General features: G+C 36.1%; 1 protein-coding gene across 2 annotated transcripts; it reads left to right on the top strand.

The window, feature by feature from the left end:
• Window positions 1–299: 299 nt before the first annotated feature.
• LOC112054795 (ATP-binding cassette sub-family F member 1) lies at window positions 300–14,537 on the top strand. Of its 2 annotated transcripts, XM_024094693.2 has the most exons (17): window positions 300–672; window positions 749–868; window positions 1,172–1,273; window positions 1,704–1,832; window positions 2,712–2,819; window positions 3,118–3,224; window positions 3,977–4,151; window positions 4,804–5,091; window positions 5,650–5,726; window positions 6,374–6,522; window positions 6,757–6,840; window positions 7,117–7,354; window positions 7,849–8,029; window positions 9,796–9,974; window positions 10,982–11,215; window positions 11,947–12,105; window positions 13,045–14,537. In XM_024094693.2, the coding sequence occupies exons 1-17, from the start codon at window positions 438–440 to the stop codon at window positions 13,144–13,146; spliced, it is 2,667 nt and encodes an 888-aa protein (XP_023950461.2). In that variant the 5' UTR covers window positions 300–437; the 3' UTR covers window positions 13,147–14,537. The 2 variants fall into 2 exon arrangements, with proteins under 2 accessions (XP_023950461.2, XP_023950462.2); XM_024094694.2 differs by lacking the exons at window positions 10,982–11,215; window positions 11,947–12,105; window positions 13,045–14,537 and adding an exon at window positions 10,798–10,948.
• Window positions 14,538–16,174: the final 1,637 nt, after the last annotated feature.

A 16,174-nucleotide genomic window follows, 5' to 3' on the forward strand; every position in this document is an offset into this window, starting at 1 on the left:
ACCCTAACAAGAAAATAACTTGAAATATGAACCCCTGAAAAATTCAACCCCTTTTTAACACGTCTATGATGGAATTTTGAAAAATCTTAAATTATATTTTTTTTGAATACTTTTCTAGTAGTAAACATACCTATTTTAGTAACTTGAAAAATGAAGAACTTTCCATACTTTCAACCCCTATTTCAAACCCTTCTGATTGATACAGAAGGCCTCTGAGCCTTTTATCTATGGTATTTGTAGGTACTGACGTTGTGTGTAACAACTGTCATTGTCAAATGTCAATTGTCAGCACTTTGACACTTGACATTTATTGACAGAAATTCGTAAGTCTGAGTCGTGTCGAAACGCAATTTTATTTTAAAACTTTTACTTTTCGGTAGCGAATTTCTAAGTGAAATAGATAAATAAATTAAAAACCAAGTGTAAATAAAATAAAAATGTCCAAAAAAAGAGGGAATAAGAAAAATCAAGATTTGGATGAAGATATGGAGACGAAAAAACCATTGAACGACACTCCAGACATAACCTCAAAAAGCAAGGGCAAAGGCAAAAAGAAAGGTAATAAAGGGAATAAAGACTTCAGCGACGACGAAGAAATAGGAAAGAAGCCGCAGCCACAGATGTCCGATGAGGAGGAAGAAGTTAAGCCCGTTAAAAAGCTACAGAAGAAAGGTGATAGAATAAAATCGATGACATGTCTGTGACACGTAACTTTTTGGGTCAATATGTTTTCTTTTTGGGTTTTCAGCTAATAAAAAGAAGGGCGGCGGAGACCCGTCAGATGACGAGGATGATAATAAATCACTAGTCAGTAATGCAACAAGCACTGCATCTAAGTCTGCTTCGAAACAGAATAAAAAGAAGAAAGGTTAGTATTACTTGCCTTCTAGCTGTGCTGTGTACCGCGTAGATTCCGTTACTGTGGGAATATTGGGTTATAAGAGGCCCATATGCTGTTCCAGGCTATAGTCTATTTCCATGCCCAATTTCATGCAGATCTGTTAAGCTGTTTTAGTATGATTCAGTAGCAAACTTTTCTTTGTTTATTTCACGTCTAAAATTAGTTGGATAACAATATTAGTAGACTTTGTTATAAAAGCTAATAACAGAGTATGTCTATGACTTATTTAATATCAAATTAGGTTTCCAACTTGTTATAATATATTTGCAGGCAAAGGTAAAAAAGACGATGATTGGTCAGATGATAATAGTGATGAAGAATTAAAGGAGGTTTCAGATGAAGAAATCGCTAAACCTGTAGCAAAGAAAAAAGGTTAGTATTTATATAATTTATTATTGCTACACCTGAAATTTAAATATTTCCCAGTTAAACTCTAAGATTTACTAAGATACTTCATCTCCCTGTGTAATCTCTGTGCCTAAACTTCTGACAGGTGATTGTTATAATACTATTAACATTAGTTGGTGTTTGCAAAAATACAATTTAATATTAATCTTAATTAAAGTCTTACAAATATACTTATTTTTGAGCAGATACCACTTTGGTAGATGTAGCTCACAACAGGGTTTAGGGGGCCTTTGCCGATTAGCAAAAGGATCAACAGAAAATAAGCAAGTTGCAAATACTGGAGCAAGTTTTTAAGTTTTATCTTTGTTTTTAAAAACTAATATTATAAAGTGAAGTTTATGAATGAATAAAGGCAATTTTTATTATTATTATTTGTAAAAAAAAAATGCTACAGGTAAAAACAAAAAGAAGGTAGCTGCTGTTGCAGAGTCATCTGATAATGAGGATCAAGATGACGCAAAGTCTGTTGTAAGCAATGTGTCAAGCAACGCCCAACCTCCAGTCAAGACGAAGGGTAAAAAAGGTGAGTTAACACTATTTTAGAAGTCATAATAGTAATTAAGATACCGTGAATACTGATACTATCATTGTCATCACTCTATTTTTACCCCCGACGCAAAAAGATGGGTGTGGGGCAAAAAGGTGACTGATGTGCGAGTGTTCTTAGACAATCTAGCTTCCCCCTACAACTTTTAAACAGCTAATTCACTGTTTAAAAGTTGTAGAGCATGAAAGTGGGGAAGAATAACCAAATGTCTACAAATATACTTGAGTGGGAAAATAAACTCAAATGAAAGGGCACTGAGAATATTGATGACTTGGCCAGCAGTGTAATAATTTCATGACATTTGGTTTTTCAAAATTATCAATTTTAGTGCAAGGCCGGCAGGCTAATTTACTATCTTTGACTAGTTGATATATAGAAAAATTGAGATTCTATGTAACAAATGTCATCTGGTGCTTACTGGTGGATACGGAAGGTAGTTGACATTTCTGATGTTTATTTTAATAAGTTGATAATAAAGACCAAAATAGTAAATAGGCCAGCTGGGTTCTCTCCTTCAAGGGGACGAAATTTGCAGTTTAAACTAGCCAATTTATTAATATAAGTATAGCATTTTATTTAATCCCTATCACTCTGCTGTGCCATGATAAAACGATATATCTAAAACACATAAATTTTTGGAAAATCGCTTTTCTTTTGTTAATACTTACAACAGTGTATATTATTAATCAGTTACTTAGTATTTTTAAGTTTAAAAAAAGTTTAAATGCCAGTATATGTAACAATATATGCCACTATATGCAAAGAACTATATGGTCTGAGTCTGAAGATACACAATAATGTCATGGCACAAATCACTGCAAATGTAAAAAAATATCTTGTATTTGTGAATTGAAGGCAAAGGCAACACAAAGAAAGATGAGTGGCCAGATGAGGGGAGTGATAAAGAGCTAAAAACTGAGTCAGAAGATGAAGATGTTTTGAAACCTATTGTCAAAAGTAAAAGTAAGTTCCTAATGTACAGTTGATATTTGATTTTATGACTTTTAGCCTGACCTTTGTGTCACCATGTAGTAGTCCCTGTAATGTTAACATCATTATAAATCCATATTATTGTATGCAGTGTATGCATGCTAGTACAGAGAGCAGATTCACTCATTATTTTGGAAAAATTGCAATTTTTTACTTTAAATTTCTCATAATGCTTTTCTTCTTATTTATTGTGTTTTTAATTAATCAAATTATAATCAAATAGTTAATATTTATAGTTTTTAATTAATGTTGTAATAATATAATTTTGTAGTTAAACAAAGAAAAAAAAATAATATGGACAATTTAGAAGAGGAGCTCAAAAAGTTTGAAATTAAGGAAGAGGAACCAGAACCAGAGGAAGAGCAAGAAGAATCCAAGGTGAGAAAAGATGATGAAAGTACTATTATAAAATATTGTTATGTCAATACACAGAATAGAGACTGATACAGAATGAGTCTTTACAAGCCAGTGAAACGCTTATGATAAACAAACTTCACGCGTGCGTCTCCTTGACATCTGCATAATGTTGCTTTCTACCTTATACAATCTTTTTTTATAATTTGTATTTCATGTTTAACACTGACACTAACAACATTTACGTAAATTAATATCATAATAGACTAATAATAATCAATAATTACCTATAAACAAAGTACTCCATCTTATTTTTTCAGTTTTTTAAACAGATTTTAAAATATTTAAAAACATAAGACGCCATTTTTCTTAAATAATAGTGAAAATTACTAATGCGACGCTTCGTGTCGTACTAACTCTAGAATGTATTCGATTTTGTATTTTATCCGTCGTGTTCCGTGAGCTCTATCTGCCTATTATTCTTTAATCTGTGTATTAATACTGCAAACAATGTTTTGCCATGTTAATTTCTCTCATACAAAATACTAAAATCGCAATTTGGCTAGTAAAAATTGGGCTAGTAGGCCTAATATGCGACCCAGAACATATTTTCTGAAGTCAAATGTTGAATGAGCACTCTCAAATATTGTGATATGGCGAAAGAGCAATATGTCATTTTGATAAGAGATCTTATGTCACATCTACTTGAGGGTATAATATAATATTTAGATTTTTGTGTATTACACTAGACATTATAGTTTATTTTTAATTTCCAGGCATCAGAAGAGAAAACAGAGCCAACAGAAAAGAAAATGAGTCACAAAGAGAAGAAGAAGTTAAAGAAACAGCAGGAGTATGAGAAACAAATGGAGATGCTCACTAAGAAGGGCGGCCAAGGGCACAGTGAATTAGATGCCAACTTCACAGTCAGTCAGGCACAGAAATCTGCAGGTAAGAAATGTATAATTCTATAAAAATAATTAAATGATTTTACACATTACTCATTTCTAGGTTGTGTGAAAAAAAAACCTCTCGTGCGAATGAGTAGCCCTCATTCGCACGTTTTTTTAACGGACATTAAAAAAGCGTTCAAATACAGTAAATGCATTCCCAAGTACATGTTCACAAAACAGCGTTTAATAAACACAACGCTTTTTTGCAAGCGATGTTGCACTTTCAACTTTGGGCGTTGGAAGCTTCCTTCATCTACCTCCATACTATATTTGAACGCTTCTTCAACATTTGTTAAAAAAACTCTCTTGTGAATGAGGGCATAATGTTATATTAAATTGTCGCTAAGTATATGCTATAGTCTGCGTTAAACTTCTAGACTTCTCTGAAAATGAAACACTCCAAACTGTGCAGGTGTAATAGCCTTTGAGACAATATATGTTTTTGTACACTGTGCTAGGCAGCTCGAGTTCAATGCAGACTAAAACATACAAATTAGTATACCTTACACTTGTTACTCTCAGTACTACACTACTACTACTAGTATTATGTAATTTCATTATGATATGTGAAATACCTGTTAAGGAAATATTTTTGCAACCTTTGATATATAAAAGAAAATCAGAATTTAATATGGTAACTTCCTTTCAAGGTCAGATGGCAGCACTAGAAAACGCGGTCGACATAAAAGTTGAAAACTTCTCAATAAGTGCTAAAGGCAAAGATTTGTTTGTGAACGCGAATTTACTGATTGCGAACGGTCGTAGGTACGGCTTGGTCGGGCCCAATGGTCACGGCAAGACGACCCTCTTGAGGCATTTGGCGCAGCGTGCCTTCCCTCTCCCGTCGCATATAGATATACTGTTGTGCGAGCAGGAGGTCACTGCCAACGACACGAGCGCCGTTGAAACTATACTGGAAGCAGATGTTAAGAGAACTGGTAAGTGTGTGTGTGTGTAAAGCCCGGCCGCTCGGAGATTGCATTTGGTACATGTCAATGTCAATGAGAGATATAATGTCAGTGTCAATATTAATGAGGAAGAATATCACTACAATATATGGAACTATAGATTGGAAGTCCAGATTTAACTGCTTCCTTAGCCCAAAGTCTGCTTGCTTGTCTAAAAAGTCTACGTTGACATTGGCGGAATTATTGAGAAACAATCGCAGTACAAAGTGCAATAGACAAGAAAGAAGAAGAATAATGAGGTTTTTAAATATCTTTTATTAAGTTATTATTATTAATTAACAAATACAAAAAGGTGACATTGACAGGTGTTACAAATGCAATATCTTAACGGTCGGAAATTAAATTATCTTAAGTGTGTGTGTGTGCTGGTGTAAGGCAATGGCGCGTGCGTGTGTGTTAGTATAAATGCGAGGAAGATTGCGTGTGTGTGCAAGCGTACATACACGCGCTCTTCCTCGTGTGTTTGTATACGTGCAAGATTGTGTGTCTGTGTTAACAGGATTAAATTATAACAATTTTTTTTTTCAGAACTACTTAATGAATGCAAGGAGTTAGAAACTCAAATAGAAAAGGGTGATCTAAAAAAACAGGATCGATTGAATGAGGTATATTAATAGTCTTATTCCACAAACATTTATTATTCTCTTATATATAAAATTCTCTTGTCATAGTTGCCATACTACTCCTAAATGGCTTGACCAATTTTGATGAAGTTTAAGAATTATATAATGATTTATTTATTTTGCTATCATCCGCGAAAAGTCGACGAACCCATGAGACAACGTCACCCAGGTCCGACAAAATACTCTCTACGTACGTTTCACCCCGAAACCGGAGCATCCTCAGGAGATGTTGACTCTACAACGTGCAATTGCATTGCGGACCTGGGTGACGTTGTCTCATGGGTTCGTCGACTTTTCGCGGATGATAGCAAAATAAATAAATCATTATATAATTATGATGAACTTCCGAAAAGTAACGCCTGCTTCTATCCAATATCCGAAGTTTAAAGTTTTTCACACCCACCATTTAAAGGTGGTCCATCCCAAAATTTATAAAACAAAATAATGTTTACCGGGTTAGCTAGTTGATTAATAATATTCAAATTGTACTCATTCTCCGCGATTTTTTTTCCATTGTATTTTTTACTATCGTATTTTATATACCAAGAGATTTATTCGAAGTTTCGTCCTACTATAAAAATATTTCTTTATCTACATTTTATGTTACTCTTTGTCATTATATTTTTTAGGTGTATGCTGAGTTAAAAGCAATAGGAGCGGACTCTGCGGAACCTAGAGCTCGGCGTATTTTGGCCGGTTTAGGGTTCAGTCGTGAAATGCAGAATCGGGCCACGAAAAACTTCTCTGGAGGATGGCGTATGAGAGTTTCTTTAGCTAGGTATTTCTTGTCACATGCTTATTTGTATTCAAATTCCATTTTTACCTTCATTTTCAATTATTTTGTTGATAAACATTGCAGAGCAAATTTTGGCTTTAGTATAGGTTTTGTTTCATTGAGGTCAAGGTCTTAGGTCTCAAGACTTAGAGGCAAATAATAACGAACAATGTTTAGTAAAATAAAGTATTTTAAATATGATTTATTGCTGTAATATAAATATTTTGTAATTTTCAGAGCACTGTACATAGAACCTACATTATTACTACTTGATGAACCTACAAACCATTTAGATCTGAACGCTGTTATTTGGTTGGATAAGTAAGTGTTTTTTTTTTTGAAAATTTAGGCATGATTATATCACGTCATCACAGGTGTTAAATTTCTTGAACAATAAGGAAATCTTTTTGGAATTATCAAAAAACCAATAGGACCAAACAGTTTTTAAGTTGTAGACAAAAGTGTATCAATTATTATTTTTCTTAATTGTGTATACAAATGGTACAGAGTAAACTGAACTTTATTTCCAAGATCATTTGACATAGTTTTGTTTGAAGTTATTGGTGTCTTGAATAAAAATTAAATAATTTTTTTCAGCTATTTACAAGGCTGGAAAAAGACATTGCTTGTAGTATCTCACGACCAATCGTTCTTGGACAATGTATGTAACGAGATTATACATTTGGACCAGCAAAAGTTGTTATATTATAAGGGAAACTATACCATGTTTAAGAAAATGTACGCACAAAAAAGAAAAGAACAGATAAAGGAGTACGAAAAACAAGAGAAACGGATAAAGGAACTGAAGGCGCACGGTCAATCCAAGAAAGCTGCAGTGAGTATTACCACGGAATTAATAAATACATGGATACATACACTTCTGTCATTTTTAGTTTCGCAAACTCTGTACCGAATATATGAAACTTGAATCGAAATGAATATTGTTAATATTCAATTTGATAGGAGTCAACTACCCTATTTTGTTGGCAAACGCGACCTTTACTTCCTTCGTAGGTTAGGCTATGGACACACACCAGTACCACAAAGAGCACCTAAGCTACCTGATCTACTACCATAAACGTCTGTTAGTGATAGTTACAAAGTCAAACATAAATAAACCGTGATACAGTGTGTAGGTCTAAGGTCCAAATCCCCCCTAAAAAGCAAAAACGTCTAACCCTGCAGTACGCTGTTCATAATATGTTAATGATAGTCTGTTTCCAGTATGTGTCATTGCATTGTAGCGTTCACTATACGGTACGAGATTCGGCATAAGAAATATATTCCTAATGCCGTATCTTAGACCAATACGCCACTGTTTCGCTGTAGGAAAAGAAGCAGAAAGAAGCGTTGACCCGCAAGCAGGAGAAGAACCGCAGCAAGTCGCAGCGCGAAGAGGCGGAGGATGGTGCGGCGCCCGTGACTCTGCTGCAGCGCCCCAAGGAGTACCTCGTCAAGTTCACCTTCCCCGACCCGCCGCCGCTGCAGCCGCCGATATTAGGCCTACACAGTGAGTATTATAACTGGTCTAGGGACTTCGGACTCATACCCACCCAGGGTAGGAGTCCGAAGCTTTCTTATGTCTACCACTGCAGCAGTAGTGCAACCGGCCTTTCCTAACAAATTTTGATTATGCCGAACCCGAGGAAACTCCAGAGGATAAAGCTAAAGTGTTGTCATTGACGTACTCGTCATAGAGGACATCGCCGGCGCGGCACACGAGCGCGCCTTCAATGAATTAATGAAGACTGCTACAAGCTCAAGCTACCTTCTCCTCCCTCACTCTCCTCTGTCTTTTTACCCCCGCTAGATGTGGAGGTACTCTCTTTTGTATTGTGCCATTAAGTGATTAGTCTAGTGCAGAAATTGTACCGAACTGATTGCTTGATTTCTGAAATAAACAGTAAAATTTTCTGAGAGAGTTCTACCCGTTTATATTATAACAATTTTTAACCGACTTTAAAAAGGAGGAGGTTCTCAATTCGGTCGGTATTTTTTTTTTTTTTTTTTTTATTATGTATGTACACCGATTGCTCAAAGACGCCTGGACCGATTTCATAAATTCTTTTTTTGTTTGAAACGGTATAGTCCCCATTTGGTCCCATTGCCATCATGTCAAGATCTGATGATGGAATCCTGGAGAAATTGAGGGGAACTTTCGAAAATTATATGGGTGTCTAGTGTGTTCGTAAACTTTTCCATTTGGTACTTTAAAGCACTACAATTTCATGAAGGTTTAAAACCGATCTGATGATGGAGCCATAAAACAGACGAGGGAACTCCTCGGCGATTTACAGCAGTTACCTTGTGTTTGGGCTTGATTAATTTGTATTGATGAGAACTTTCCACAAAGATAGGTTATAACTGTCATTTATCGGCTTGATGATGAAGACCAAGGACAATTAAGGGAACTCCTTAACAGTTTACAGTAACTACCTTGTGTTTGGCCTTAATTAATTCGTATTGCTGAGAACTTTCTACCTAGATGAGTTGTGTCTGTCATTAGGGGTCTGATGTATTCGTTTGAAATGAAATTTTACACTAAAAATGGAAAAATAATAAAAATTTTAATAAAAAAAATACAACCGACTTCAAAACCTAAAAACGTACCCACTAAACTAAAAAGCGAAAAATAACATCATAATATGTTCTACCTGCTGATCAGTATGAAGGCGGTGCTTAGCCGGTGTTGTCTTAATTTAAGCCATTTCTGACAGAGCCACATGAAACACTCACAAATCTAAACCTATAAGATATTCTCACATGGCTTGAATTAATACATCACCGACTTAGCACCGCCTTCATACTGATCAGCAGGTAGAACATATTATGATGTTATTTTTCGCTTTTTAGTTTAGTGGGTACGTTTTTAGGTTTTGAAGTAGGTTGTATTTTTTTTATTAAAATTTTTATTATTTTTTCAAATGTTTGTTTGGGGCATGTACGATTCTCTATTTTTAATGCCGTACACATTCTGATGTTAAGAATCCACTTCTATATCTAAAAATATGTATGTTATGTCAGTACCAATTCAGCGGTTAAATCAAATCAAATTAATTTATTTCAATTAGGTTATGTTATGATTTAATTGATTACCACAATACAGGGAATCCTAGTGTGGAGATCACAGACTTATGTAAATTATTTTTATGTGTACTAGTGAATCAATAAATATTATTATATTATTATTATTAATGGCGTTGGTTTCAAACGTACCTTGGTCTGAGAAGAAATAAAATTAACTATATTTTATGAGGACGTACTTTATTCTTGTAGATGTGGACTTCAATTTCCCTGGCCAGAAGCCTCTGTTCAAGCAGGTGGACTTTGGTATCGATCTCAGCACTCGGATAGCCATCGTCGGCCCCAACGGAGTGGGCAAGTCCACCTTCCTCAAACTGTTGGTGGGGGAGCTGAGTCCCATATGCGGGGAGCTGATTAGGAATCATCGGTTGGTGAGTTTAGATATACATTTTAAATGTTTACAAATTCAGATATTAAAAAAACATAGGCTGTTATGAAATTCCTTTGATTAGTTATAAAATGGTAAAATACTTGAAAATAAAGAAGCCGTTAATGTGCTGCTAAGAGTACTTCCAGCATCTCTTCGGACTGTAGGATGGCGCGGAAATCTTTCGGCAAGCTGAGAACCGTTTTCTTAATTTTTATTGAACTCTGTTTGTAGGATTTTACAATTCGGTATTATAAGTGTCAAATTCGTTCGGAAAGAAGTGGCTAGGGCAAGATCCCCATAAACCATGATTCGTTTGCTTCGATCGATGCTTCGTTTGATATTAAAAGTCAAAATGTAAGTGTAAAATTCCTAAAAACAGGACTGACCGCTTCGATCAGTACTCTGGTGAGCGAAGAGCGGGGACAGCAAGATGAGCAGGCGCGGAAACCGTTCTTCAAGCTGAGAACTGTTTGCTTCGATTGTCTCGAACTCTGTCTTTGGAATTTTACATGTGGTATTATAAGTGTAAAATCCCCAAAACCAGAGTAGGCAGGGAAAGCGTTCAGCAAGATCCCCATAAACCTAGAATCCTTTGCTTCGATTGATGCTTCGGTCGATATAAAAAGTGTAAAATTCCTAAAAACAGAGGATCGGTCGCTTCGACTAGCACTCCGGCCAGCATCTAACAGCAGAGGAGTCTCCCATACTCCAACTGCAGTATGAGTAGACGGTGAAAGCGTTCGGCAAGATCCCCATAAACCAAGAATCGTTTGCTTCTATTGATGCGTCGGTCGATATAAAAAGTGTGAAATTCCCAAAAACAGAGGATCGGCCGCTTCGACCAGCACTCCGGCGAGCATCTAACAGCAGATGAGTCTCCCATAGAGTATCTCCAACTGCAGTATGAGTAGATGGTGAAAGCGTTCGGCAAGATCCCCATGAACCAAGAATCCTTTGCTTCGATTGATGCTTCGGTCGATATAAAAAGTGTGATATTCCCAAAAACAGAGGATCGGCCGCTTCGACCAGCACTCCGGCGAGCATCTAACAGCGGAGGAGTCTCCGGTGGAGTACCTGCAGCGACTCTTCGGGCTGCAGTACGAGAAGGCGAGGAAGGCGCTCGGCACCTTCGGGCTGGCGAGCCACGCGCACACCATCAAGATGAAGGATCTGAGCGGCGGGCAGAAGGCGAGGGTGGCGCTGGCCGAGCTGACGCTTATGGCGCCTGATGTTGTTATCTTGGTGAGGTTTCTATACTAAAGCCATACTAGATGTGCACTGTTTACTAATAAACAAATTGAAATTGAGGGTATAAATCGCTTGTTATTTCACACATAATAATAAATTATAATTAACTTGTTCTTAAATGAATGAAAATAAATTAGATTATTAAACTTAGATATCATCATTGTTGTACCATAAAGTTATTCAAAAGATATTAACCACATCTAATAGCTTAGGTCATTAATTTAGGAACAAGTTAATTAAAATTATTATTAGGTGTGAAATGACTAGCGATTTTTACCTTCATTGGTTTGCTGGTATACATAAGATACAGATTTATAGACTAAATTGTTTTGTTATCTCTTAGTGCGCTAGAGTTGGCCTTTTTTTTATTCTTTTACAAGTTAGCTCTTGACTACAATCTCACCTGATGCCTGATGGTAAGTGATGATGCAATCTAACATGTAAGCGGGTTAACTTATTAGGAGGAGGACGAAAATCCACACCCTTTTCGGTTTCTACACGACATCGTACCGGACCGCTAAGCGGTACGTCTTTGTCGGTAGGGTGGTATCTAGACTCGGCCGAGACCAATTAAGAAAACCTCAATCAACCCAACCGGGGATACCCAAGATCTTCATCTTACAAATCTACCGCGCATACCACTGCGCCACGGAGGCCGTCAAAACCTTTTTTTTTTAAAGTTATCATAGATCCTGTCCATCATTTCTGTCATGTGTGTGTACCAGGATGAACCGACGAACAACCTCGACATCGAGAGTATAGACGCTCTGGCGGAGGCCATCAACCACTACAAGGGCGGCGTCGTCATCGTCTCTCACGACGAGCGCCTCATCAGAGAGACCGACTGCGCGCTCTACGTCATCGAGGACCAGACCATCAATGAGGTATGTTTTATATTATTTTTTTAACCGGCTTCCAAAAAAGAGGTTCTACGTTCGGCTGTATGTATGTTTTTTTTATGTATGTCCAGCGATAATTCCGTCATTTATAGACCGATTTTGATAATTCTTTTTTTTGTTTTGAAGGGTTTAATTCCAGGGTGGTCCCACTTTTTTTTATATGAATAGTTCCAGACCAGGGCAGTTTTGTTCTTTCATATATTTTTTTATACTAAAATCATTATTTATATAACATAAAATTGAAAATTTTGAAAAACCACGAATGTCATGAAATTATAAATTACACTCTCGATCAAGTCATCAATATTTTTATTATTCTATATTTGAAACCCCAGGGGTCTCAAATGAAAGCGCACTAAGCTAAAGTGGGCCACTCGAGTATATTTGTAGATATTCGGTTGTTCTTCTCCACTTTCGGCTCAACCGATTTTCATCAAATATGTCTAAGAACACTCGCCCCCCTAAAAGTAAATTAAAATCGCTTCATCCTTTCGAGAGTTATATTGCCACAGACAGACTGACAGACAGACAGACACGTCAAAATTATAACACACATCTTTTTGCGTCGGGGGTTAAAAATAGGGAGGAATATTATTTTGATAGTTAGGAGTCAAGTGAAAGTGATTCTCGTGTTACGGTTTGTTGTTTGTCGTTGTATGTAATGATGTTTCTAAGCTTGTCATGTATTGTCATCAAAACTCAGAGCGTGTGCAAAATTTCATTTTAATCGAATACCGGGATGTGGGTCAAATTAATATTCCAAGATTTTCTTACATACAATAGTTACAAATGAAGCTAATATAAAGCTTGTAAAAAAATAGAAGATCAACGTTTGCCGGGTTAGCTAGTAAATGAATAAAATTATAGTTCTATAATTTATAACTGATTATAAACGACACTTACTTCAAACTATGTTTTACACAGGTCGACGGAGACTTCGATGATTATCGTAAAGAACTGCTGGAGAGTTTGGGTGAAACTATCAACTCACCTTCCATCATAGCCAACGCAGCAGTACAACAATGATGAACCACGTATAGAACCCCATATCAAAGCCTCCCCTCTGCAGCCTGGGTGAGATAAAGCGATGCCCCATTAGTACTTTGCATTACGGTGCTTCGACGCTGCGTAGACGCTGCGTCGTTTTCCAAGTATTATAAATGACATGCCACATAAAACCTTTGCCTCGCAGACGACGTTTCAATAGTACGAGATCCGGCATAAGAAATATATACGTTCCTCATCCGTTATTTCTTAAAAACGTATAATTGGGATAAGAAATAAATGATAGAAAATATTCACATTAACTCATTGCATATTGGTTCCCTAGGTAAATTGCGGCCGATTAGTATTAAATAATTATTATTTTTTTTAATTTATTTAATTTTCTTCTCTCATTTGATAACTAAAAAAAATGTACTCTAGAATGTACCCAATAGAATTGAAAAAGTAAAGGTTGCCTGCTTTCACACTGCATCTGTAGGGTTGCCAGATTTAAACAGTTAAGTAAGGTTATTTATATACCCTCATCAGTTATTTTGTCGTCTAATATGTCAAATGAAAGCTTTTATGCTTAATTTAACTGTGTTAAGTTGCCTTTGACAAAGTTCATGGTTTCCTAGATTTTGTATGAAAAATGTTGGCCGCAATCTAACTAGGTAACCTATTTGCAATATGTCACTGTTTATATTATCTATCATTTATTTTATAGCACTAATGAATAACAGATGAAGATATATATTTCTAATGCCGGATCTTAGACCACAACGGACAGTGCTTATTAGTGTATGCGTTGTTGAGACTGACTGGGTGTTTGCGTCGTTGCGACGACGAAACACATCGCTAATGAGAAATCGCTCTTATGTAGTTTGTTTACAAATGTTATTTATTATTATACTCTTCCGTTTATCCTTCCGTTAAGGTGATGAATCGATGAATCGTCATGTGGCAATCTTCGAACTTTTTTTGTATCCTCGCGCAATGGCACCCATTTTCGAAAATTTTACGTGCATGAATCTTATTTATCTATGTATAAATAAATATATTGATTTGAAAATTCTTTGTAAAGTCTGTATCTATGTACCTATAATTCCACCTTTAAGAGAATCGTCACATTTGCGTTAACAAAAATTGTATTTGTCCTAAAAAACTCTTCTTTCTTCGTTCTTTTGTCCTAATAAATATTTTTTTTATTTGGTACTAGAATTTTTTATATTTACAAAAGTGCACTTTGATATTTATTAATTTGTTGCAATGAATAACTTATTATTAATTAAGTTATTTGTTGCAGCCTATTGTTTACTATAGGCGCAATTGTATCAATTTGATGAATTAAATATGGTTGTTGTATTGCGGTATTTATTGTGTATAATATAACTCTATATTATAGTAATTACAAATAAAATATTTTTACTAAAGCTGAAAGTGTTTTATTTACATATCTATAATTTGAAGGATTTTAGTATTGGTACTCCTGGCTAGAATAGGAGACCGAAGATTATATTTTACGATTACGAGCAATATGGCGCGCTGTTAAAGTACGGCCGCTCAGAGATTGCGTTTTTAACAGATGGGTGACGTAAAATGAGACAGAGCGACAAAAAAAAACGAAACAATTGTAATAGAATATGTTTGTCCCTTTCACACGACCTGTCAGAAACGCAATCTCTGAGCGGCCGGACTATAACGGCTTAACTGAATATAATAGGAGCACGATGGTATACATTGTACGAGTTTATATTATGTAGCAAAAGTGAACATGTTGGAGGACACATCTTTCCTGCCTCGTTGGTTCAGTAGTTAGCGGATGTAGCTTCAGATCGTGAGGTTCTCATGAAAATCTTTAGACACCTTGTTACAAAATACTCGAGAAATCTGGAAAACTCCAAGTAGGTACGGCGTTTCAGATAGCGTTGTGTGAACGGGATCGTGCTGTCAATACATGCACATAAGCAGTGCTTACCCCACCAGTACCTACTGAAAGATTGTAAAATGTACAATCTTATACCTATTAAAAAACTCTGGGCACACCACTGATCGTCACGCTCGTAGTGTGCCATATACTCTGATTTTAGGTATTACCGATTACGCAGAGGCGCGGCGACAGGACACCATTCCGCGGGTGACTCCCACCCATCCGAAGTCGCCTCACGCGTCTTAAGTTTAGCGTACCTAGTACCTACTCTAAAGTGTTTTTCAGATAGCATGGGTACGGTGACAGTCGTATGTATGACGTTCATAATACGTAGGTACCATTATCGTGAATCGCGGCAAACTTTAAAGGGTGAAACGAACTGTCACCCGCACCATCCTACTTAAAACGAACTATATGTGACCTTCGCTTAGACTCCCGCACCACATAATACAACCGAAATAAGGTGTAGGTGTACAAGTGCCTTCGCCTTATTTCGATGACGTCATAAAGATGCATAAGACTACCTAATTATTATATATTTCATTGTTCGAATGTCCAAAAGCCACAAAACAATAAACTCCAAATTAACTTAAGTAGGTAGGTAAGTAGGTATGGTTTATAATTCTGTGAATGACAATTTCCTCAGCGCGAATACCGATTGCTTGCGTTTCTTTGAACGTTTTTTTCCTCAATTTGTTCGCAGCCTTTCGCCCCTCCATTACAAACTTCTCAGCTTCATTAGAGGATTTAAAACGCAAATTTCCTTTTCGATTGTAACTTTTTTCCACTCCTCGAAAGGAAGCTTCTTTAAGACTTGAAAAGAAAATTAGTATCCTCCCCTTTGAAAGCGGAAACACGTTTTTAAGAAATTCATTTGAATTCTTATTTAAGAAAATCTGCTAGAATAATTAGATTTCCGCCTTTTTTTACGGTAATTAAGTTGTTCCGTTTTTTTAATAGAAAGTTAAATTGGTAGGCACCTTCTTTGTAGGAAGAAAGGTAGATTCTAATTAAGTAAGTAGATACCTATAAGTAGATATTGAAATCGGAACCGGAAATCGAAATCGTTTCTACTTATATTCATATAAATGTCTAATCATCATTAGCAACCCATATTCGTCTCACTGTTGAGCACGTGTC

This window comes from Bicyclus anynana, chromosome 4 (assembly GCF_947172395.1).
Source record: "Bicyclus anynana chromosome 4, ilBicAnyn1.1, whole genome shotgun sequence".
Classification (NCBI taxonomy): Eukaryota; Metazoa; Arthropoda; class Insecta; order Lepidoptera; family Nymphalidae; genus Bicyclus; species Bicyclus anynana.

Coding starts and splice junctions, on each gene's coding strand:
- LOC112054795 (XM_024094693.2), top strand. CDS start 438: ATGTCCAAAAAAAGAGGGAATAAGAAAAATCAAGATTTGGATGAAGAT. Junction 869..1,171: donor ACAGAATAAAAAGAAGAAAG/GTTAGTATTACT, acceptor ATATATTTGCAG/GCAAAGGTAAAAAAGACGAT. Junction 4,152..4,803: donor TCAGGCACAGAAATCTGCAG/GTAAGAAATGTA, acceptor CTTCCTTTCAAG/GTCAGATGGCAGCACTAGAA.